The 25,395-nt window shown below is 39.0% G+C and overlaps 1 protein-coding gene across 17 annotated transcripts in view; it reads right to left on the minus strand.

The window, feature by feature from the left end:
* The window catches only part of PLCB4 (phospholipase C beta 4), a 434,528-nt gene that overhangs the window by 45,916 nt on the left and 363,217 nt on the right, over positions 1 to 25,395 (minus strand). For all 17 annotated transcript variants that reach the window (XM_060186551.1, XM_060186550.1, XM_060186547.1 and 14 more), the window contains 4 exons: positions 24,602 to 24,653; positions 19,220 to 19,322; positions 17,323 to 17,487; positions 7,361 to 7,565 (listed from right to left, as the gene is read on the minus strand). In XM_060186551.1, coding sequence (XP_060042534.1) covers positions 7,361 to 7,565; positions 17,323 to 17,487; positions 19,220 to 19,322; positions 24,602 to 24,653 — 525 coding nt within the window. The remainder of the gene's footprint in view (positions 1 to 7,360; positions 7,566 to 17,322; positions 17,488 to 19,219; positions 19,323 to 24,601; positions 24,654 to 25,395) is intronic.

Genomic DNA, 25,395 nt, shown 5'->3' on the forward strand with positions numbered 1-25,395 from the left:
ACCACCAGAACTCTCTATCCACCCCCTCCTGATAGCTTTCCTATTCTTTATCCTTCTGGTTATGGAGGTTTTGTCCCTTGTATTTACAGAGCCCTCTAGTTTGCTTTTATTTTTATTTTATTTTATTTTTTTTACTAATTTCAGCACTCCACAGAAAGAACACTGAGGAAAGAAGACACTTTAAATTATTGTTTATATTTATTTTATTTATTTATCCCCTTTTGTTGCCCTTGTTGTTTTATTGTTTTACTTATTATTGTTGTTGTCGTTGTTGGATAGGACAGAGAGAAATGGAGAGAGGGAGGGGAAGACAGAGAGGAGGAGAGAAAGATAGACACCTACAGACCTGCTTCACCGCCTGTGAAGCGACTCCCCTGCAGGTGGGGAGCCGGAGTTCGAACCGGGATCCTTATGCCGGTCCTTGTGCTTTGCGCCACCTGCGCTTAACCCGCTGCGCTACAGCCCGACTCCCGACACTTTAAATTCTTATCAATCATGTCTAGTACATAAATAGGACTCTCTAAGGCTATTTAGTGCAGTAAAGGTGCATACACACAAGTTTCTGACTCTACAGAACACAAGGTGGTGGGGAGACAGCACATCTGGTAAAGCACATATGGTAAAGCACATCTGGTAAAGCACATCTGGTAAAGCACGTACATTATCGTGCCCGTGGGCCCAGGTTTAAGCTCCCTTGTTTCTGTCTGAAGGAGGTGGTGGTGGGGGAAACTTCATGAGTGTGGTGATGAAGCAGTGCTGCAGGTGTCTCTCTTGCTTTCTTCCTCTCTACTTCCCTCTTCACTATCAAGTTCTCTCTGTCTCTATCAAAAAGAAAAAAAAAGTGAAAGAGGGGATATGGCCACTGGGAGCAGTGGATCTGCAGTGTAGACACTGAGGCTCAGCAATAACCCTGGTAGCAATTTAAAAAAAATAAACAGGTGAGATACAATTTCCTAGACTCTGGAAGGGCATAGCATGAACTTTGTATTATTTATTTATTTATTTAATCTTAAAGTGAGCAACATCCTTTTTCTCATTGGTTTCTTTCTTCTGTCTGTGCTTAAAAAAAAAAAAAGGTTTGAGCCCAGGTGGTGGCACACCCAGTTGAGTGCACATGTCACGATGCACGATGCACAATGACTCCAGTTCTAACCTCTGCCTCACTCCCTGCAGGGGAAGAAGCTTCAGAAGTGGTGAAGCAAGGCTGCAAGTGTCTCTCTTCCCTCTTCAGTTCCCCTTCCCTTCTAATTTGTCTCTCTCAACTCAATAAGTAATAATAAATAAAATACTTATAAAAGAAGGCTTTAGGCATATACATATATATATATATACATATATATATATATTTAAGTATTATATATGTCTGGGTTTAGTGCCATTTAAAAAAGTTGTTCCATCTTAAGAGAAGACTTTCCAAGTATACTCTGTCTTTTCCCTCACTCCCTCATGCCCATCCTTCCTCACTTATATATAGAATTGAAAACATCAATTTAGGCATTCCCAAGAACTGAAAAGAAGATGGAGATTTCATAGTATAGACTTCAGATGTTTATTAGCTTGTTAGAAGAAGTCAAGTTTGTTTGTTTTTCAAGGTACATGGATAGAGAAAACCAATCTAGCATCTGGACTCCCCATCCTCTACCCCATGTTCGGCACTCCTGGTCCAAGTTCCTTCCATTCACCACCTGTTTCTAGTTTATCAAGAAAGAGAAATTGAGAGAGAGACACAGACAGACAGAGACAGACAGAGAGAGAGAGAGAGAGAGAGGAGAGAGAGAGAGGAGGAGAGAGTGAGAAGGAGAGAGAAGGAGAGAGAGAGAAGGAGAGAGAGAGAAGGAGAGAGAGAGAAGGAGAGAGAGAGATACATGTTCTCCTATGAATTATAAATGGAAGCTTATACAGTTCAAGTCCCGTTACTTTGATTTTAGATAATCTCTTGTAGCTTCTATCTAGTGATTTAAGTATTCTCCAAACAGCATATTCTTGCTGGCAGCAAGAGTAGATGTTCTGGGTAGATTCCTATGATCAAAAAGATTGGGGAAAATGCATGCTTTCCACCTCATCACAGGCCATCACGTCAAAGCTCAAGAAACCAGAAAAGAAAGACCTTGTTTAAATTTGTGTAGTCAATCAATTTCCAATCCATTTCACCAAAATTCATCCTGTCCCCTTCTCCTCTGGAGCTTTGCTTTCTGGAATTCTTGCTACTATTTTTCTGAAGACTAGAAGAGGTCATATAACTAGATATCATTCCCATGCATATGGGTTTGGCAATACATATTTAACAGAATATTTCTAACACTCATGAAGGAAAAAACAAATAAAACCTTTTTAAACTGTATAAGAAAATCTTAGAGAAAGGACATCTTAAGTAAGAAGTGGCCGATGCAAGCAAACCCGAAAAGAACATGGAGCCAGTAAATCAGAATCCCCCACCTGTGTTGTATCTATAATCATCAAGCAAGTGGAAAAGCTGGGAAAATAGACAAAAGGCTACTTCTTCATCTCTGCTTACATAAAAGACCCCCCCCCCAATTTGCAGAAGAGACAGCATCTGTACTTACAGAAGTAGTGATAAGCTCTGCTGAAGGAGTAAAATGCTAAAAGACTCCTGAAACACAACTTGGCATGACATTTTGATATACTCAGTGCTCCATGTTCTCATGTTTAGCATGAATGCTCTTCCCCCCCGCCCCTGCCACTTAGTAATAGTAAAAGACATGTAGTTTATAAAAATCCATCAAAAGCATCAGTGGATAGGATGAGAGAAATACTGAAACACATTTAATTGTCATGAGTCTTTGGAACTGTTTTCTGTCACCCACAGCAGTGGTTAATAGTGGCAAAGATGCTTTACTGGGTGAGTTTTATTGCCAGGGCATATGAATCCACAACACAAGCAAGCAAAGACAAGCCCAGCTCTCTGAGTCTCACTGGATTTGACAAAGAACAAGGCACTGTAGCACCCAGCCCAATAATTTATTATTATTATTATTATCATTTAATGTTTTTTAAATTTTTTTGTTTATTCCCTTTTGTTGCCCTTGTTATTTCATTGTTGTAGTTATTGTTGTTATTGATGTCCTCATTGTTGGACAGGACAGAGAGAAATGGAGAGAGGAGGCAAAGACAGAGAGGGGGAGAGAAAGACACCTGCAGACCTGCTTCACCGCCTGTGAAGTGACTCCCCTGCAGGTGGGGAGCCGACTCAAACTGGGATCCTTCTGCCAGTCCTTGTGCTTCATGCCATGGGCACTTAACCCACTGCTCTACCGCCGAACTCCCTATTTTTTTTTTCCTCCAGGGTTATTGCCGGGGCTCTGTGCCTACACCATGAATCCACTGCTCCTGGAGACCATTTTTTCCCCTTTTGTTGCCCTTGTGTGTTTTTTTTAAAAATATCATTGTTGTGGTTATTATTATTGTTGTTGTTGCTGTTGTTGGATAGGACAGAGAAATGCAGAGAGGAGGGGAAGACAGAGAGGGGGGAGAGAAAGATAGACACCTGCAGACCTGCTTCATCGCCTGTGAAGCGACTGGTCCTTGTGCTTTGTGTCACGTGCGCTTAACCTATTTTATATTTATATTTATTTATTTTTGATAGAGAAATTGTGATGGTAGGAGGAATAAAGAGCAAGAGAGAAAGAGAAATCTGCAGTACTGCTTTACCATTTGTGAAGCTTCTCAGCTGCAGATAGGGTTGAGGGCTTGAACCTCTGTCTACAGGTGTTCCACAGCCTAGCCCCAACTTATTTATTCATTTTTTGATTTTGTTTGTATATAGGAGTAAGAAGAATACTGTTTTATTGTACATTCAGTAGAAAAAGAATACTGGAAAAATTAAACAGACTTTTTGACTTATCCCTAATTACTCTCTCCTAAATGTCATCCTTTTTGTTTTAATGTCAAAGCTTAGTTTCTGGCAATTTGGTGACTTCCTCTCTGTTTTATTTCATCTCTGTTCTTCAGACTAGAGATATTTACTGAGAAACAGTAAATATCTGCTGCTTAGAAACAGGACACTTTATGAAGAGTTTAGAAGTTCTGGTTTCCATTTGTGCTGCCATTTCTCTGTATTATCTTGGGAGTCATTACACTATAGTAATGAAAAGGAATTGATGCACTAAAAATTCTTCCACTTTCTCCTGAGATGGCAAGAAGGGAAGACGGAATTTATGTGAGTGAAAGTGCTTTGGTTAGTGTGGAGAAAGTTGGCCACAGACTTCTCTGTTGGCAAGAAGCTGGGGCAGCTCCGAGTTCAAATTTCCAAAGAAGTTAATGCTTAGGGATTCAGAACACTTTCATGGGAAGGTGCAAAAGAAACAAAAATTCAGCTTAAGATGGTGATCATCACATGGTGAGAGTATGGATCTCCCAATGAGTAACCACAGGTTCCTGTAAATACCCAGGTCTTCTTAAAGAATCATCTCCACTTAAAAAAGGATTTAAAATAAAAAAGGATTTAAAATAAGTACATAAATATTTTTAGAATACCCAAAAATATTTTATTTATTAATTATTGGATACAGACAGAGAAATTGAGAGGAGAGGAGGTAGAGAGGGAAAGAGACAGAGAGCAGCCCTGCTTCTCCACTTGTGAAGCTTCCCCCTGCAGGTGGGGATCTGGAGTTTGAACCTGGATCCTTGCACACTGTAATGTGAATGCTTAGCTAGGTGCACTACCACCTGGCCCCTGGCTTATTGCTTTCTAATTATCCACTAGATACTGTTGCAAATTTTTGATTAGTTTAAATGGAAGATGTGTATCTTGGACTCTTGTTCTCTGAAGAATTCTCTGAGAAGAGGACTTCATATTTGTTCTCTGATGTTATTAAAGAATGTTCTTTAAGTTATTAAAGGATGTTCTTCAGTTCCAAGCAGACCTTCTGCATTACACATTTCAGACACTGGCAATTATTGAGATTATATTTGTCATTCCTCATGGAAAGAAATATCCTGCACTTTCCCCATAAATGTAATTTCCTCCTACATCAAGAAGCTGTTATATTATGCTTTGTTGTCCCACTCATGCCCGATTGTATTCAATATTTGTGTAGAGCATTTGTAGAAATTGTACAAGAATCTGTTTGGTATACCTTTCGCTATAGCATTAAAATATTGTAGCCCCCCCCCAATGGATTTATGGACCTACTAACTTTTTCCAGAATGGAAACCTCAAATCTCATCTGCTATATTCTTGCCTGTAGGTTCCACATTATTAAATAATTTGTTCTGCTTTATATCTTAATGCTTTTTCAGACACCAAATTGCAGATGCTACCATGATGCCAATATGACTCCCCCAGACAGATGACCTCTCACCAATGTACCCTGGTACCCCACCTCTCTGAAGCCCTGCCCCACTAGGGAAAGATAGAAACAAGCTGGGAGTATGGATCAACTTGCCAATGTGTCCAGTGGAGAAGCACTTACAGAAGCCAAACCTTCCACCTTCTGCACCCCATAATGACCCTGGGTCCATACTCCCAAATATTAAGAATAGGAAAGTTTCCATTGGAGGTGATGGGGTATGGAACTTTGGTGGTGGGAAATGTGTGGAATTTTACCCCTCTTATCCTATGGTTTTGACAATATTTTCTAATTTTTTAATTTTATAAATAAATTAAATAAAGAGGCTTCACTGAACATTTTCTTGTTTCTACAAAATGATGCCACCCACCTGACATTACTGAGATTGAAATACATTTGAAAATCATTTAGGACACAGAGTTGTTGGTTCTTAGACACAACCATGATAACATTGTGAATGTATTAAAATTCTGAAACTTCTTAGTAGGTATGGAATAATGAAGTTTTTCTTAACATGATGAACTGTTAACATCAAACTAATTTACTGTAGTAAGCCAAAGGGAAACATTAAGGCTTTCCTTTAGCCTGTTTAAAAAATAAAAAAAAAACAGGGAGTCAGGCAGTAGCGCAACAGGTTAAGTGCAGGTGGCGCAAAGCGCAAGGTCCGGCATAAGGATCCCAGTTCAAGCCCTCGGCTCCCCACCTGCAGGGGAGTCACTTCACAGGAGGTGAAGCAGGTCTGCAGGTGTCTATCTTTCTCTCCCCCTCTCTGTCTTCCCCTCCTCTCTCCATTTTTCTCTTTCCTATCCAACAACAACGACATCAATACCACAACACTGTTAAACAACAAAGACAACAAAAGGGAAAATAAATAAATAAATAAATAATTAAAAAATAAAAAAAAATAGTGGTCTGGGAGGTGGTGCAGTGGTAAAGCAGCTTTGGACTCTCAAGCATGAGGTCCTGAGTTTGCTCCCCGGCAGCACATGTGCCAGAGTGATGTCTGGTTCTTTCTCTCTCCTCATATCTTTCTCATAAATAAATAAAATCTTTAAAAAGAAAGAAAGAAAGAAAAGAAAAGAAGGAAGGGGTTTCCAGGGTCACACACTTTTCAAAGAGTTTGAACAGTGTCTCTTACATTCTGTTCCTATAAGGTGGGTACTATTGTTATCCCTAAGCTGCAGTGAAGAGCCTTAGATGTAAAATGTCATGTAGACCCCACAAGAGGTTAAGAGGTTAGACATCCAGTAAGCAGGAGGACTCCAGTCAACAATTTTGTTTTGCCACCATGGTTGTTGTTGGGACTCAGTGTCAACTCACAGACAACTCCATCACTCTGGTGGTCATTTCCCTCTTTTTCTTTGATAGAGGCTAAGAGATAGAGAGAAAATGGGATACATGCATTTCTACTCCACCACTCATGAAGCTTCTCTCCTGCAAGTAGAGACTGAGGGCTTGAACCTGGGCCCTTTAGGATGCTAATGTGTGTGGTCTACCAGGTATGCCACCACCTAGCTCACTAGTTAGAACTTTTATGTATCTGCTATGTGGTCTCAGTGAAGTATCATCCTACCAAGTAAAAGAAAAAAAAAATCTGACCATCTTTAAATCCCTAAGAATTAAATTCATAGAATTTTACTTATTTAGATATTGAAATATATTTGATACCACTTTGTAAAATAATTAATAATAGAAATATTATAAATAAATTATAATTTCATTTAAATAAGAACAAGAGAATAGGAGGAAAAAAACAATTTTCAAACAAAGCCCAAAATAAAGCTGGAGAAATAGTTTGAGTACTGTGTTGTTTTGCCATCTGTACAGCCCAGTCTCAAGCACAGCTTCTGATCTCTTTCAATCTCTTTCTGTCTCTGTGTTTTTATAAAAAAAAAAAAAAAGGAGGGGAAGGGGCAGGGCAGTGGCACACATGTGTGATGACCGAGGTATAAACACTTGGTCCCCATCTACAGAGCAGAATGTTTATGACTGATGGAGTAGTACTACAGATGCCTCTTTCTCTCCCATTTTGCAGCAAATATTCAACTTACCTCCAAATCCATCAGGCACATAAGTTTTAAGAACAATATTGCAGAAAATTGTTGGCAGTGATAGAGGTTTGTTTCCTTCATTTCGAAGGGAAATGTGTCGATAGCCTGCCTGGAGGCCATCCAGTGGAAGAATCCTCTGGCCTATGAGCTTGTTGTTGTCATCATATACTGCTATTCTTAAGACTGCCAGGTCAGGGAGGATCACCTGCAAACAAAGAATCATACTTTTCATTGATTTTTATAATGCCACTCCTCCAGGAATGGCACCAGAGTTATCCTGTTTTTAAATACTTTATGGTGAAACTTTACACAAGATCAATTTTCACTTCTGAAGAAGAAAGGATAAGCTACAGAGCTCAACTAAGATAGGGAATTTGAATAGGGTTTCTAGCAATCTATCTATTCAGATAATGTGAATGTGCAAACTAAATAGTTTTACCCTTGTTATCTCTCCACATTCCCTTATAATGGATGAGCAAAAGTAAACGCTCAGAGATAAAGTAACCTAATCTCAGAGACAGTGACAGCTAGGCCTGGGAACTAGGTTCTTCACCTCTACTGGGACTGCTTCTGACAACCGGTTCTACCTATTTTTATGAATATTCAAGTATCTTTGAAGACATTATCTTGTAAATGAGCAAATTTTTAATGTATATTTTAATATTTATTTGTGTAGAGGCTGCTACAAACATTAATATATACATAACATATTAACTCCTGGCAACCCCTCCCCCCATTTAAATAAATGGACATTCAATTTATGCTCAGATAAAAGAATCCTCATTAAGAGATAAAACTAAGCATTATTGAAGAAAGAAATTCTAGTGTTCTTAGTCAAGGATGCTTTTTTAAAAAAATTATTTATTTATTTATTTCCTTTTTGTTGCCCTTGTTTTTATTATTGTTGTAGTTATTATTGTTGTTGTTGTTGATGTCATCATTGTTGGATAGAACAGAGAGAAATGGAGAGAGGAGAAGACAGAGAGGGGAGAGAAAGATAGACACCTGCAGACCTGCTTCACCGCCTGTGAAGTGACTCCCCTGCAGGTGGGGAGCCGGGGCTCGAACCGGGATCCTTATGCAGGTCCTTGAATTTTGCACCACGTGCGCTTAATCCACTGCGCTACTGCCCAACTACCCAAGGATGCCTTTTTATTGACTATAAGCAGCCAAGATATTTTGGTTGATTTGAGTATTATGATTAATCTAGATAATGAATTGGTTGCCTAACTAGGTAAGAGGTATGTGAAGAAGAAATCTCAAGTTAAAATTAAATCTCTTCAATCTTTATTGCTCTGCACATGGTGAATGGAGTTTACTTTGTGAGACAACAACAAACTAATAATAATAATAAGAAGAAGAAGAAGAAGAAGAAGAAGAAGAAGAAAAAAAGAAGAAAGAAAACAGAAACAAATCACTTGATATAAGGAAAGACACTTTAACTTTTGTAACAGAATGATGGAGTCAGGATTGGTAATTTGTTTCTCAGGTCAGTAACATGATGTATAAAACCAACTTTGCTGTGCCTTAATCATCCAAAACAATTATTGCCTGCAGTTAACATTCTGAATTTGTAGAAATGCATGCAATGATTTGTCAAAGAACAATGACCATACAGACCACAGATCTAGTTAATACAAATTGGGAAAAAAAAAACAAAACAGGGGATTCCCGGAAGATGGCGGACTGAGAAGCTGCTAGTGGCTTGAGCTCTGACCACATCTTCTGGAAACGGCAGGATTTTCTGCCTTTAGTAGGCCAGTCAATAAGGGGTCCTAGCGGTGACACCAAGGAGGTGACTATAACTTAATTTGGGTTAAGAAATAGATTAGAAAAAAAGGGGAAAAAATTTTTCCTTTTAATTATTAAGCACACCTCCTAGCCCTTCCCCCCCCATAACCAGTCCCTGGGGACCAGCTCCTAGCAGGCTCCCCTGCTGAGCTTCTGTCTTTACCAAATTCTACCAGGGAGTATCATTCATTCTAAGTCTATACCCTTCTGAAACCTCTGGCCTTTTTTCTTTCTAAGTAGCCAACCCCCCCCACCTCACCCCGCATAGCTAATTAAATAATTAAAAATAAATAAATTAAAAAAATCTTTCCTTTCACCGCTCTTTTATGACTGTTCTTTTTCTTATCTTTTTCATTTTTCTCTCTTTTTTTTTCTTTTTCTCATTCTTGTCATCCTTTCTTCCTTAATCCTACAGCTTCCAAAACTACAGGCCCCAGCCCCCACACCACCAAACAGTGTGCTTTTTTGAATTCACTGATACACATTTGGGAATTATTTTGGGGAAGTATTCTGACTCAGTGTGGACTCTCACTTCGAGTGTCTCTGCTCAACTTCCCTTCCTCCTTTAGCCACCCCTAGAATATACAGTGGATAGTAGATTTGCATAACTGTCTATTTCAGCTATCCTTGTCTAGTCCTGAGGTTTTTTTTTTTTTTCTCACTCTTAACAATCAGCTGCCTCTGATCATGAGGTTTGAGGTAATCTGGGACAGGGTTTTTTTTTGTTTTTTTTTTACCCTGCTCTATTTTACTATTAATATTATATAAAGGCATATATCTTCCCCCCCCCCTTTAGGTTGATCAGAATTAACTCTTAGGGTATCTTTCATTGCTAGGGTAGTGGGCATCTTATCTATTGTGGGAGGAACTTGTCTCCTTACTCCTACCTCCCCTATAGACTCTCCCCTCCCTCCTCCTTCTAGCTAATTAAAAAAATTAAATTGGGGGTCGGGCGGTGGAGCAGTGGGTTAAGCGCACGTGGCGCAATGCGCAGGGACCGGCGTAAGGATCCCGGTTCGAGCCCCCGGCTCCCCACCTGCAGGGGAGTCGCTTCACAGGCGGTGAAGCAGGTCTGCAGGTGTCTATCTTTCTCTCCCCCTCTCTCTCTGTCTTCCCCTCCTCTCTCCATTTCTCTCTGTCCTATCCAACAACAAAGCAACGTCAACAATGGCAATAATAACCGCAACGAGGCTGCAACAACTAGGGCAACAAAAAGGGGGAAAAATAGCCTCCTGGAGCGGTGGATTCATGGTGCAGGCACCGAGCCCAGCAATAACCCTGGAAAAAAAATTAAATTAAATTAAAAATAAAGTAATCAAAAAAACCCTTTCCTTTCACTGCTCTTTAATTACAGCTCTTTTTCTTATCTTTTCCCTTTTCTCTCACTTGTCTCTTTTTTCTTTATCTTTCCTTTTTTTTTATCTTGTCATACACTTCTTCCTTCCTTCTTCTTTGCCTTTCTGAATTTGTGAATTATTTTGGGGAAGAAATCTGACTCAGAGTGGACTCTCTATGTGTGTATCTCTGCTCTAGTTCCCTTTCCCCTCTTGTTACCCCTAGAATATACAGTGGACAGTAGATTTTCATAACTGTCTATTCTTGCTATCCCTTCTTTCTTTTCTCTTTCTTCTTCACTGGGATTTGGTTACTATTTTTTTCACAGACTGGAGAAATTGTTTGGCTAACTGGTAGTGATTAAACTGCTTCAATACTTGCTTCAGTTGCTACTGTAATTCCTGAGGTTGGTGAGTGCAATTGTCATAAAGGTATTTAGTACAGTGTTGCTTGTACTCAAGACACAAAAGCTGAGGAACAACAGAGCATAAAAAAGAAACACATAAATCAAAAAAATGGGTAGATCAAAAACAAATAAAACTGCTACTCCAATGAATGAAGACAAGAGCCCAGAAGAAACTACAAATCATCCAGAAGTAACCATAGATAAGAAAAGTATGCAAGCAATAATAAACTTATTAATCACAGAAATGAAAACAACATTGGAGGAAAGGAATGGCAGTATTAGGGAAACAACAGTTGAGACCCCCAAGGAAAATACTGATTATCTTGAGGCAATTAGAGGACTGAAAGCTGAAATAGCTGTAATGAAGAAAGAAGCTGAGGCAAGGGAAGGCAGACTAACAGAAGCAGAAAAACAGAATTAGTCAGACAGAGGATGAGTTAGAGAAAATGAAGAAAGAGGTGAAAGAGCTTAAAAAGAGATTGAGAGACACTGAAAACAACAACAGAGACATATGGGATGATCTCAAAAGAAGTAACATTCAGATAATTGGCCTGCCAGAGGAAGAAAGAGAGGAAGGGGAAGCAAACATTCTAGAGGAAATAATAGAAGAAAACTTCCCAGACCTGAATAACAGAAAGGACATCAAGATTCAAGAGGCCCAGAGAGTACCAAACAGAATCAACCCAGACCTGAAGACACCAAGACACATCATAGTCACAATGAGAAGAAGTAAGGATAAAGAAAGGATCCTAAAGGCTGCAAGAGAGAAACAAAAAGTCACATACAAGGGAAAACCCATAAGATTATCTGCAGAATTCTCCACTCAAACTCTAAAAGCCAGAAGAGAATGGCAAGATATCTATCAAGCCCTGAATGAAAAAGGGTTTCAACCAAGGATAATATATCCTGTTAGACTTTCATTCAAACTAGACGGAGGGATCAAAACCTTCTTAGACAAACAACAGTTAAAGGAGTCAACCATCACCAAACCGGCCCTGAAAGAAGTTCTAAAAGACCTCTTATAAACAAGAACATCACTTTAATACTGGCAATATATCAGAGCAAACAAAAAAAATTTTTTTTTGAACAATGGCACTACAATACATTAAATCCATAATATCAATAAATGTCAATGGCTTAAACTCACCCATCAAAAGGCACGGATTTGGGGGATGGATCAGAAAACATAATCCAACCATATGCTGCTTGCAAGAATCCCATCTGTCACAACAAGATAAACACAGACTTAAAGAGAAAGGATGGAAAACTATCATAGAGGCCAACAAAAAAGGGCAGGAACAGCCATTCTCATCTCAGACACGATAGATTTTAAATTAAATAAAGTAATAAAAGATAGGCAAGGATACTACATAATGATTAGAGGATCAATCAGCCAAGAAGACTTTACAATCATTAACATCTAGGCACCCAATGAGGGACCATCTAAATACGTCAAGCACTTACTGAAAGAATTTCAAAAATACATCAATAGTAATACAATAATAGTGGGAGACTTCAATACCCCACTCTCACACTTAGACAGATCAACAAAGCAGAGAACCAACAAGATACAAGAGAATTGAATGAAGAGATTGACAGACTAGACCTCTTGGACATTTTCAGACTCCTTCACCCCCAAAAACTGGGATACACCTTCTTTTCAAATCCACATAACACATACTCAAGGATAGACCACATGTTTGGCCACAAAGACAGCATCAATAAATTCAAGAACATTGAAATCATCCCAAGTATCTTCTCAGACCACAGTGGAATAAAACTAACATTTAACAACAAACAGACAATTATTAAAGTCACAGAATTTGGAAACTAAACAACATACTCCTTAAGAACCACTGGGTCACAGATTCACTCAAGCAGGAAATTCAAATGTTCCTGGAAACAAATGAAATTGAAGACACAACCTATCAAAATATTTGGGACACAGCTAAAGCAGTACTGAGAGGGAAATTTATAGACATACATTCACATATTAAACACCAAGAAGAAGCTCAAATGAACGACCTTACTGCACACCTCAAGGACTTAGAGGAAGAGGAACAAAGGAACCCTAAAACATCCAGAAGGACAGAAATCACTAAAGTTAGAGCAGAAATAAACAACACTGAAAATAAAAGAACCATACAAAAGATCAATGAAGCCAAATGTTGGTTCTTTGAAAGATTAAACAAAATTGACAAACCCACAGCCAGACTCACCAAACAAAAAAGAGAGAAGACTCAAATTAATAGAATTGTAAACGACGGAGGAGATATCACAACTGACACCACAGAAATCCAGAGAATCCTGCGAAACTTCTATAAAGAACTATAGCTAGAGAATCTCGAAGAAATGGAACAATTTCTAGAAGCATATGCCCTTCCAAAACTGAACCAAGAAGAACTACAAAATCTAAATGCACCAATCACAGACAAAGAAATTGAAACCGTTATTAAGAACCTCCCCAACAACAAAAGTCCTGGACCAGATGGTTTCACAAATGAATTCTACAAAACTTTCAGGAAACAGCTAGTACCCATTCTTCTTAAGCTTTTCCATAAGATTGAAGAAACACGAATACTCCCTTCCACCTTCTATGAAGCCAACATCACCCTGATAACAAAAGCTGATAGGGACAGAACAAAAAAGGAAAACTACAGACCAATATCTCTGATGAACATAGATGCCAAAATATTAAACAAGATCTTGGCCAACCGGATACAGCAACATATCAAAAAGATTGTTCATCACGACCAAGTGGGATTCATCCCAGGAATGCAAGGCTGGTTCAACATCCGTAAGTCAATCAATGTCATTCACCACATCAATAAAAGCAAAGCCAAAAACCACATGATTATCTCAATAGATGCAGAGAAAGCCTTTGACAAAATCCAACACCCATTCATGCTCAAAACTCTACAAAAAATGGGAATAGATGGGAAATTACTCAAGATAGTGCAGTCTATATATAGCAAACCTACAGCCAACATCATACTCAATGGACAGAAGCTGAAAGCATTCCCTCTCAGATCGGGGACTAGACAGGGCTGTCCACTGTCACCGTTACTCTTCAACATAGTATTGGAAGTTCTTGCCATAGCAATCAGGCAAGAGAAAGAAATCAAAGGGATACAGATTGGAAGGGAAGAAGTCAAGCTCTCACTATTTGCAGATGATATGATAGTATACATAGAAAAACCTAAAGAATCCAGCAGAAAACTACTGGAAGTTATTAGGCAATATAGCAAGGTATCAGGCTACAAAATCAGTGTATAAAAATCAGTGGCATTTCTTTATGAAAACACTAAATCTGAAGAAGAAGACATCCAGAAATCACTCCCATTTATTGTTTCCGCAAAATCATTCAAATACCTAGGAGTAAAGTTGACCAAAAAAGTGAAAGACTTATATACTGAAAACTATGAGTCGCTACTCAATGAAATACAAACTGATACCAAGAAATGGAAAGATATCCCATGCTCATGGATTGGAAGAATAAATATCATCAAAATGAATATTCTCCCCAGAGCCATATACAAATTTAATGCAATACCCATCAAAGTTCCACCAAGCTTCTTTAAGAGAATAGAACAAACATTACAATCATTTATCTGGAACATGAAAACACCTAGAATAGCCAAGACCATCTTAAGGAAAAGAAACAGAAATGGAGGCAGCATACTCCCAGACCTTAAACTATATTATAAAGCCATCATCATCAAATCAGCATGGTACTGGAACAAAAATAGGCACACAGACAGTGGAACAGAATTGAAAGCCCAGAAATAAATCCTCACACCTACGGACATCTAATCTTTGATAAGGCGGCCCAAAGCATTAAATGGAAAAAGGAGGCTTTCTTCAATAAATGGTTCTGGGAAAACTGGGTTGTAACATGCAGAAGAATGAAATTGAACCACTTTATCTCACCAGAAACAAAAATCAACTCCAAATGGATCAAAGACCTAGATGTCAGATTAGAAACAATCAAATACTTAGAGGAAAACATTGGTAAAACACTTTCCCACATACACCTCAAGGACATCTTTGATGAATCAAACCCAATTGCAAGGAAGACTAAAGCAAAAACAAACCAATGGGACTACATCAAATTGAAAAGCTTCTGCACATCCAAAGAAACTATCACACAAACAAAGAGACCCCTCACAGAATGGGAGATCTTCACATGCCATACATCAGACAAGAAACTAATCACCAAAATATATAAAGAGCTCAGCAAACTTAGCACCAAAAAAGAAAATGACCCCATCCAAAAATGGGCAGAGGATATGAACAAAACATTCACTACAGAGGAGATCCAAAAGGCTAACAAACATATGAAAAACTGCTCTAGGTCACTGATTGTCAGAGAAATGCAAATTAAGACAACACTAAGATGCCACCTCACTCCTGTAAGAATGGCATACATCAAAAAGGACAGCAGCAACAAATGCTGGAGAGGTTGTGGGGACAGAGGAACCCTTTTACATTGCTGGTGGGAATTTAAATTGGTACAGCCTCTGTGGTGAGCAGTCTGGAAAACTCTCAGAAGGCTAGACATGGACCTTCCATATGATCCAGTAATTCCTCTCCTGGGGTTATACCCCAAGAACTCCATAACACCCAACCAAAAAGAGGTGTGTACTCCTATGTTCATAGCAGCAGAATTCATAATAGCTAAAACCTGAAAGCAACCCAGGTGCCCAACAACAGATGAGTGGCTGAGAAAGCTGTGGTATATATACACAATGGAATACTATGCGGCTATCAAGAACAATGAACCCACCTTCTCTGACCCATCTTGGACAGAGCTAGAAGGAATTATGTTAAGTGAGCTAAGTCAGAAAGATAAAGATGAGTATGGGATGATCCCACTCATCAACAGAAGTTGAGTAAGAAGATCTGAAAGGGAAACTAAAAGCAGGACCTGACTAAATTGTAAGTAGGGCACCAAAGTGAAAACCCTGTGGTGAGGGGTAGACATGCAGCTAGCTTCCTGGGCCAGTGGGGGGTGGGAGTGCGTGGGAGGGATGGGTCACAGTCTTTTGATGGTGGGAATGGTGTTTATGTACACTCCTAGTAAAACATAGTCATATAAATCACTAGTTAGTTAATACGAGAGGGGGAAAATTAATTGTATGTCTCGAAGTTTTTCAAAACACAAACTGAATCTTTTCAGTATATAGGCTGTATAATTGATATGCAGACTCTCTCAAAAGCCTAGACCAAGTAGATCAGAAACAACCAATAGCACAGCTATATACAAGATACTGGGTACTGTACAGCAAACCATAACAAAAGGACTTTTTAAAGTTAACCCAATTACCAAATAATGTGATGATAACATTAACTATCGACTGTCTTTTTGAACCCTAAGACAGCAGGAACCTCACATCTCCACTATAGAGCCTCTACTTCCCCCAGTCCTGGAACCCTTGGATAGGGCCCACTTTCCCGTATGCCTCTTCCAATCCATATCAAATAATATTGCATCTGCCGATCACAAACTAACAAACACAATGATTGCCACCTCAACATGCTTCACTTCAGATTGTGTCCAGAGACTTCACGTGTGGAATGACAACCCTTCAGCTTCATTACTCGGGTGAGACCTTTCCTTTCATAGTATACTCTGATTCCTTCTCAGGTGGTTCACTTTCTAACAAAGTCCCAAAACCTAGATATACACCAGTTTCTGTGAGAGAGAGCATATGTTCACACGTATCCGTAAACTACTGCAAAATATATACCAGAAAGCAGAAGTACACTAGAGTTTGCAGTGAGTACCCCCCTAACACTTCCTCTCCACTATTCCAAGCTTTGGGTCCATGATTGCTCAACAAATTGTTTGGCTTTGTATGTTAACTCTCTTTTCAGTCACCAGGTTCCAGATGTCATCAGGATGCCGGCCAGGCTTCCCTATACTGAAGACCCCACCAATGTGTCCTGGAGCTCTGCTTCCCCAGAGACCCACCCTACTAGGGAAAGAGAGAGGCAGACTGGGAGTATGCACCGACCAGTCAATGCCCATGTTCAGCGGGGAAGCAATTACAGAAGCCAGACCTTCTACCTTCTGCAACCCACAGTGACCTTGGGTCCATGCTCCCAGAGGGCTAGAGAATGGGAAAGCTATCAGGGGAGGGGGTGGGATATGGAGATTGGGTGGTGGGAATTGTGTGGAATTGTACCCCTCCTACCCTATGGTTTTGTTAATTAATCCTTTCTTAAATAAAAAAAAACAATGGAGAGAATAAAAAAGAATCACAGTCATGCATGTATTCTGTGATGGAAGAGACATTGAAGCAGCTACAGAAATGATCTATTAGAAGGGAAATAAAAGGCCTTTTCTGCCTGTCACTGTCCCTATCTCAAGAAGATTTTATGCTCCAAAATGTGGCCAAGTGAGTGTGATACACTAAAAACATTTTACCTTCCGAAACACAAATGATTCTTCATTGTAAACTGGATTGAGTCCATTGTTCATCACCATGCGAGTTCGGAATTCCTTTCTTATAGTATCAGTGGGTAGACCATACATATCCACTTCCACATAGGTGCCAATTTTCTTATCAGATAAGAACTGACCCGATATAACCTGCAGCAATAGATAAGTGAGATGAGAAAGAAATGAAGCCTGTGGAATTCATACTCCCAAAGGATAACCGAGGAAGTAAGGTCCAGATTCATCTTTAGAAATGTTTATTATCTATGGAAATAATCAGATCTTACACTAGTACACCATTATTACCCAACGTTCAGACTTGATGGTAGTGGTCACTCTTGATGTTGTACATTTTATGGATTTGGACAACATGTGTAGTGACATACATCTGCCCTTGTCATGCATAACAGTTGCTTTCTTTCTTTTTTTAAGGTTTTTAAAAAAATATTTATTTATTCCCTTTTGTTGGCCTTGTTCTTTTATTGTTATAGCTATAAATGCCTTGTCATGTGTGTGATCTAAGTTTGAGTTCCAGTACCATATAGAAAGTGCTGTGGCACTGGGGGAAGTTCCAGGGCTGTGGTGTGTCCAGCTGTCTCCCATTTACCTCTATACCTTCCCCCCAGTCTTTAGATGAAAATGCAGCCAGAGCAGGGAAAAACAGTGAGGAGACTCTGAATCTAAGAAAAAAAATATGATTTGGTTTGAATCATACAGCATATTGCCCTTTTATTGGTTTCTTTCACTTTGCAACATGCATTTAAGTTTCTTTATGTATTATTTTTATGTGTGTGTTTCCTTTGCTAGCTCATTTCTTTTTAGTGCTGAAAAATTGTCTAGATACACCACAGTTTATCAATCTATTCAACTACTAAAACATATCTTGGTTGCCTTCAAATTTTAGAACATTACAATCATCTTGTGTGGGTTTTTTGGAGTGGAACATTAGTCCCCTGGATCAATACCAAGGGGCATGATGGCTGGATTGTTATGGTAAGAGTATGTTATGAGGTCAAGAATACAGTTCATTTACAGAGTGTAGGACTCATGTGTATGAGTCCCTGGGTTTGATATCTAGACATCTGTATCTACACACACACACACACACACACACACACACACACACACACACACACACACACACACACAGACACACTGTTGTTTGGTAAGACACTGACAAACTTCCCTCCAATGTGGCTGTATCATCTTACAAACCTGGCAGAAAGCAATGAAAGTTTCTGTTGTTGTACCTACTAATTTCTTTAGTAGGTACTTTTCTGAATTGGTATCTTTCAGTAAAATTCACCAACAATTTTAATGGTGAAAGACATTTAATAAAGAAAAACAGAACTTTAAGCAAAGTTGAGTACACATGTACTTTGTAACTTGACATGACTTATTGTCATTGTGATTTATCGATACTGTTCCAGAGACTGAGCTTTTCTGGTAAAGTGCACACTTTACCAAATTGAGGACACAGGTTCAAGTCCCTGACGCTACACAAGTGCATCAAGAGAAGTTTTATGAATGTTTTTCTCCCTTTCTTTTGCTATCTGAAATTAAAAAGAGCTAAAGGGCCTGCTGGTGGCATGTTCAGTAGAGCAAATAACATGCATATGCATTACCAGGTGCAAGGACCTAGGTTTAAGCCATCTGGTCCCCACCTGCAGGGGGAAAGTTTCATGCTAAGCAGTGCTGTGGGTCTTTCTTTTCCCTCTGTGTCTCTCCCTCTCTTTTCATATTTCTCTCTCTCTCTCTCTCTCTCTTGAAAGCCTTAGCACCAAGAAGAAAAACTTAGGGGTGGGGAGAGTGCTGGGGGTAAAAAGAGTTTTCCAGGATGTTTGTATTCACATTTATACTATTCAGAGAAGAGCAGGGGCCTTACCTGCACTGAACAAGTGGCTGCTATAACTCCATCAACAGGAGTTTCAGAGAAAGGATCAAATGTTCGATCTGGCCGTCTCATGAAATCTGGTTTGAGAAGGTACCTGGTGGACAAAAACAAAGGAATTTGCTTTATTAGTTAATTAAAAAATGAAACAAAAACTAAAATGCCTACTCTCCATGTCACTGAATAAATATTTCACTTTATCACTTTAAACTCTAGTCTTCACTTTAAGGCAGAGAGTCCTAGGAGAGCCAAAACAATTATGAAAAGGGACAAAGTTAGAAGTTTCCAACTTCTCAATTTTAAATACTCCTACAAAACAACAATAATCATTATAGTGTGGTATTGGCATAAGGCTACACATATAAACCAATGAGAGAGAATTGAGAGCCAGAAATATATCTAAATTTTCCAAGGTCTGTTGATTTTTGACAGGAATACCAAACCATTTCTATACTTTACAGGGTTGGGGAAAATCCAGCCTATGGGCCATATGTCTATTCCTACCAGTGTAAGTAAAGGGAGGACCTTCCTATTTTTTTAAATCTTCAAAATCAAGCTTATTAAAATATTCTGGTTATTTCCTTGGTGAAAGTAATCTGAGTCCAATGGCATGGTCTCCCAACAGACTGGCCCAGAAGAGGCAGAATTTAGGGGGTGGGGAAATATGGGGTGTTAAATGTTTTACTACTATTGCTAGACTCAGTGGTAGAAGTGTGTTTTTGGAAACTGAAGTTTCTTTAACAAACAAACAATCAAACACAGTGATTGGTTGCTACCATTGGCTTAAAAGGCTCCAAATGGTTCTTTACAGAAATGCAGCCAGCCCACAGACACAGCCCACAAAGAATTAAAAAAAGTCCCAGTAAAGGGCTTTGGAGACAGCATAATAGTTTTTAACAAGGGCAACGTAGTAAAAGCCACATAGCACCCCGGCTCTATTGTCACGTTTGTCACCTAGGGACATAGAAGCACACATCTCAGAAAGCTCCCTCTCTATATTCTGTTGGTGACAATATTTGCCTTCAAGATAAGTAAGGAGTGGGGATATGGTTCTAGGAGGATTTTTAAAAAGATTTAAAAAATATTTGTTTATTCCCTTTTGTTGCCCTTGTTTTTTATTGTTGTAGTTATTGCTGTTGTTGTTGGATAGGACAGAGAGAAATGGAGAGAGGAGGGAAGACAGAGAGGGGGAGAGAAAGAGACACCTGCAGACCTGCTTCACCGCCTGTGAAGCGACTCCCCTGCAGGTGGGGAGCCGGGGTTCTAACCGGGATCCTTATAGGAAGCTTTTAACAGTACTGTATTTTGGGTAGCTTTTAACAGTACTGTATTTTGCAGTAGCGCAGTGGGTTAAGCGCAGGTGGCGCAAAGCACAGGACAGACATAAAGAGGTCTGCAGGTGCACCACCTGCACTTAACCCACTGCGCTACTGCCGGGCTCCCTATAGGAAGCTTTTAACAGTACTGTATTTTGGGTAGCTTTTAACAGTACTGTATTTTGCAGTAGCGCAGTGGGTTAAGCGCAGGTGGCGCAAAGCACAGGACAGACATAAAGAGGTCTGCAGGTGTCTGTCTTTCTCTCCCCCTCTCTGTCTTCCCCTCCTCTCTCCATTTCTCTCTGTTCTATCCAAGAACAACGACAACAATTAAAAAGGGCAACAAAAGGGAATAAATAAATTAATAAATATATAAACAAACAGTACTGTCTTTTTAATAGTACTTTACCTTTTTAACAGTACTGCCTCCTATAGCTAGGCTGCCTCAACGAGCAATCATATGTATATGTATTTGTATGTATATGTGTATGTGTATATGTATATATTTGTCAGTGGTAACACTATTTTCTTTCTTTTTCTTTATTGCGGGGATTAATGGTTTGCAGTCAACAGTAAAATACAGTAATCTGCACATGTATAATATTACTCAGTTTTCCATGTACCAACTCAACCACCTCTAGGTTCTCCTCTGCCATCATGTTCCAGGACCTGAACCTTTCCCATCCCCCACCCGAGGTTTTTTTTTTTACTTTGGTGCAATATACCAAACAATCATATGTTTTTGATCATCTGGAAGATTTGAATTTTTGGTCACTTGGCCTCAAAGACATCAGTTTAGAATTCAGATTACAGTAGCGGTGTCCTTGTTTGTGAATGTATTTTAAAGTAAGTAATGATGGCAGAGTAAGATGCTGAATAAATCAACTATGGCAAAATAAATGAATATATAAATTTATGAAAAGGAAATAATGGATACAAACAACTCCTTTTATCTGAAAAGTTTCACTTCTTATATTAGTACTGTAAGAGGCAAGAATGAAATTTAGTTGTTACTAGCCAAGAGGAAGGTCCCCAGGAAGGCTTACACAGCCAGGTAGATTGTATCTCATTTTCTTTCTTTCTTCCTTCCTTCCTTTCTTCCTCTCTCTCTTTTTCCTTCCTTCTTTCCTCCCTCCCTCCCTCCCTCCCTTCCTTCCTTCCTTCCTCTTTCTCTCTCTTTCTTTCTTGCTTTTGATTACAATGCTCCCAACAAACTTTGTTTTTCCTTTCAATTTCAATCAGAAAGAGAAAGCACAAGGGAAATAACATAGTATTGCTTCACTGTTTATGGAACTTTCACTTAGTGCCAAGTATAGTGTTCCCAAGTGGTTCCAGGGCCTCAACCTCTGATTCTTGTGCATTACATAGTGTGTGCTTTATCTGGTGAGTTATCTCTTTCCAGTTGCCTCTCTGAATGTTGTGTGCTGGGGTTTCCTTCATGATCAATTTAAAGGGCCAATTTCAACAAATGCTCATTTGATGGTCTCGGTGCATAATCAATCATAAGGTCTTACATTTTCTTAAACCCCCCTTTTGCACAAAAATTTGCAGTTTAAGAAGTACTTGTACAAATAGGTTGACCTTTACTGAGTCATCACAACAAACCCTTTATGGCAGGTGTTACTGTCTTCATTTCATCAAGCAGAAAATCAAGATTCAGTTCTAACACACCTTCCCAGGGCATCATAGCTGGCATTCCTCAGCCTACTGTGGGAGCCCATCCACCAGTCTCAGTAAATGGTCTTCTGCTTATGAACATTTCTAATTAAGTAACAAGATCACTTAAAAAAAATTGGGAGTTGGGCAGTAGCGCAGTGGGTTAAGCACATGTGGCGCAAAGCACAAGGACCGGCATAAGAATACCAATTCGAGCCCCTGGCTCCCCACCTGCAGGGGAGTCGCTTCACAGGCTGTAAAGCAGGTTTGTAGGTGTCTTTCTATCCCCCTTTCTGTCTTCCCCTCCTCTCTCCATTTCTCTCTGTCCTATCCAACAATGATGACATCAGTAACAACAACAATAATAACTACAATAAAACAACAAGGGCAACAAAAGGGAATAAATAAATAAATAAAATATTTTTAAAAATCTTCTGGGGGTGGGGTGGGGGTGGAGGCACATCTGGTAGAGCACACATGCTACAATGAGCAAGGATCGGGGTTCAAGCCCCTGGCCATCACCTGCAGGGGGAAAGCTTCAGGTATAATGAAGTAGTACTGCAGGTGACCCTTTCTCTTTTCCCCCTATCTCCCTTACCCTATTTGTCTCTGCTTCTATCCAAATAAATAAAGAAATAAACAGCTATAACATTTTTTATAGTCCTCTGAAATGCACCTTTGGCTTTTTTTTTCTTTCTCCACACACCCTTTTTTATTTCTTTTAAAGCACACAGCAGAAAGAAATTGCATGTGAGATGGGTGATTAGAGAAATAGGACTGTCAATCATGAGTAGGTATGCTGGCAGAAAACTATCTGGAATGCAGGAAGAGGCAGGAATGTGTACTTCTATGCTCAACTGTTGAAATGGGTTTCTTTTAACTTTTCATTAATAAAAAATGAGATATTCAGGGGCCAGGTGGTGGCACACCTGGTTAAGTATACATAATATTTATAGGCATGGGTACAAGGTTTGAGCCACTGCTCCCTAGCTGCAATGGGGATGGATGCTTCATGAGCAGTGAAGCAGGTCTGCACTTGTCTGTCTTTTTCTCTCTCCCTTTCTATCTCTCCCCACCTTTCAAATCCTCTTTATCCTATCAACTAAAATAGAAAAAGAAACAAGAAAAAAAGAAAAAAAAATGGCTGCTGGGAGTGGTAGATTCACAGTGCTGGCACTGAGCCCCAGTAATATGATAACCCTGGAGGCAATAAATAAATATTCAAAGAGTTTAAGGATTTCCTCACAGTAGCATCATGGGATAGGACTATCTTCCACTGGATAAGGCTAAAGGCTTTAGTGCAGAGGTTTGGAACTTGTGGTGCTGCCTAGGGACAGATGCATTAAAAAAAAAAAAAAAAGGCCTAGAGCTGTTGATCTTAATCTCTATAGAATTAGCTGTACATTTTCATTTAACTTTTCAGCATTTTGGTGAAATTAACATTTCTTGCTTTACTACTTGGGTCACAGATTTTTAAAAATGTCAGTTAAATATAAATTTAAAAAGATAGTGGTCCGGGAGGTGGCACAGTGACTAAGGAACTAGACTCTCAAGCATGAGGTCCTGAGTTCGATCCCCGGCAGCACATGTACCAGAGTTATGGCTGGTCTTCTCCTATCTTTCTCGTGAATAAATAAATAAACTCTTTAAAAAAAAAAAGATGGGATTTTTTTGAAAACTGCTATATACAAAACATGTAAAATAGTCAAATGAAAAAAAAAATTCCTCTTCGCTGCAGTAGATTCAATTTGATATACACAACTTAATTATATATAAAGCAACTGTCTTCCTATATTTGTTCTATGAAAATACACATTTAATATCAATGTATGAGGCTAATGTCTATAGGAGCAGGAATCACTATCTGCTGTAGTTATTAAAAACACAACTATTTAATTTAAAGTGAGTGAGTTAAATATAAGTCTATAGGGTAAAATGATTAACTTGTGGTTAAGTTGAAAAAAAAAGTTCTGGAAGTTCTGGGGGTGGGGCAGTGGCGCACCAGGTCAAGGCACAGGTTAAGCACAAAACTCAAGGACACATATGCAAGGATCCCACCTAGAGCCTCTGGCTCCATACCTGCAGGGGGTGGAGGGGCGGTGCCTCCTAAAGGGTGAAGTAGTTAAGTAGGTCTGCAGGTGTCTCTCTGTCTCTTTGCCTCTCTATCTTCCTCTCCCCTCTCAATTTCTCTCTGTTCTATCCAAAAAAAAAAAAAAAAAAGAAAGGTTCTGCTATTGGAGTAGATGAAGAAAGAATATTTACCAGTAGACTATCTAGGGATTTTATTTGTTTCTACTTGACTTCTCAAAACCAGCTTAAATTTAGCAGCCCCTAATTAAAAATGACACAATTTCATATGGAGTTCTGGAACAGAGTGACAACAGTTTAAAATCACATTACTTACCCACATGATCCATTATACTCAAATTTCCCCTGATTCAACTGCATTGCTAAATCTGTCAAGAGACAAAAATAATTTAGCATTTTATCTCCCTGGACAAAGATGATCTTGACAGGGTAATTTTACACCACAGAAATTAGAGACTAATCCTACGTGAAAAGGTCCTTCAAAATATCACAAGGTACTTATGAATCTGTTTAAGGCAAACAATCTTTCTAGTATGTTGAAGTGACTTTGTTTAACTTAAACATAAAATGCAAACTAAAAAATGAGTCATATAATTGTTAAAATAGTGACAAAAATATTTTCATTTTAAGTGAAAAATTTAAATGTTCTTTTAAATTGACCCACTGAGATCAGGTGACTATAAAACTTGGTTTAAAAGAACAAAAGATAAGCTAGGGAAGTATGCAAAAAAAAAATCTTTTCTCCATTTATCGATTAAAGGGGAATTCTTCTAGGGACATCTTTACTAGCAGGACAAGGCTTGTGAGTTTTCTCTGGCAGGCAGACATAATCTTTCTTTTTTCTCACCACCAAATGAACTGGATCAATTGACAGATTTTTTTTTCTTTTTTAAAATGTGTGGCAGAATCTAACATAGATTAAATACAAGCTATCTAGTGCATCTGTTACTTTAACATCATCTAACCCATGTAATGAAATCATTGACACTTGGGAATATAAACAGACTCATTTTTAAAGAAATGAAACAGCAGCTTATTTTGTTTCTCTCGGAAACACTTTGGGGTTTTTCATAGAATACACTCTATGCTAGTCAGCACTTTTTTGACTAG

The sequence above is a fragment of the Erinaceus europaeus genome, chromosome 1, assembly GCF_950295315.1.
Source record: "Erinaceus europaeus chromosome 1, mEriEur2.1, whole genome shotgun sequence".
NCBI classification, from domain to species: domain Eukaryota; kingdom Metazoa; phylum Chordata; class Mammalia; order Eulipotyphla; family Erinaceidae; genus Erinaceus; species Erinaceus europaeus.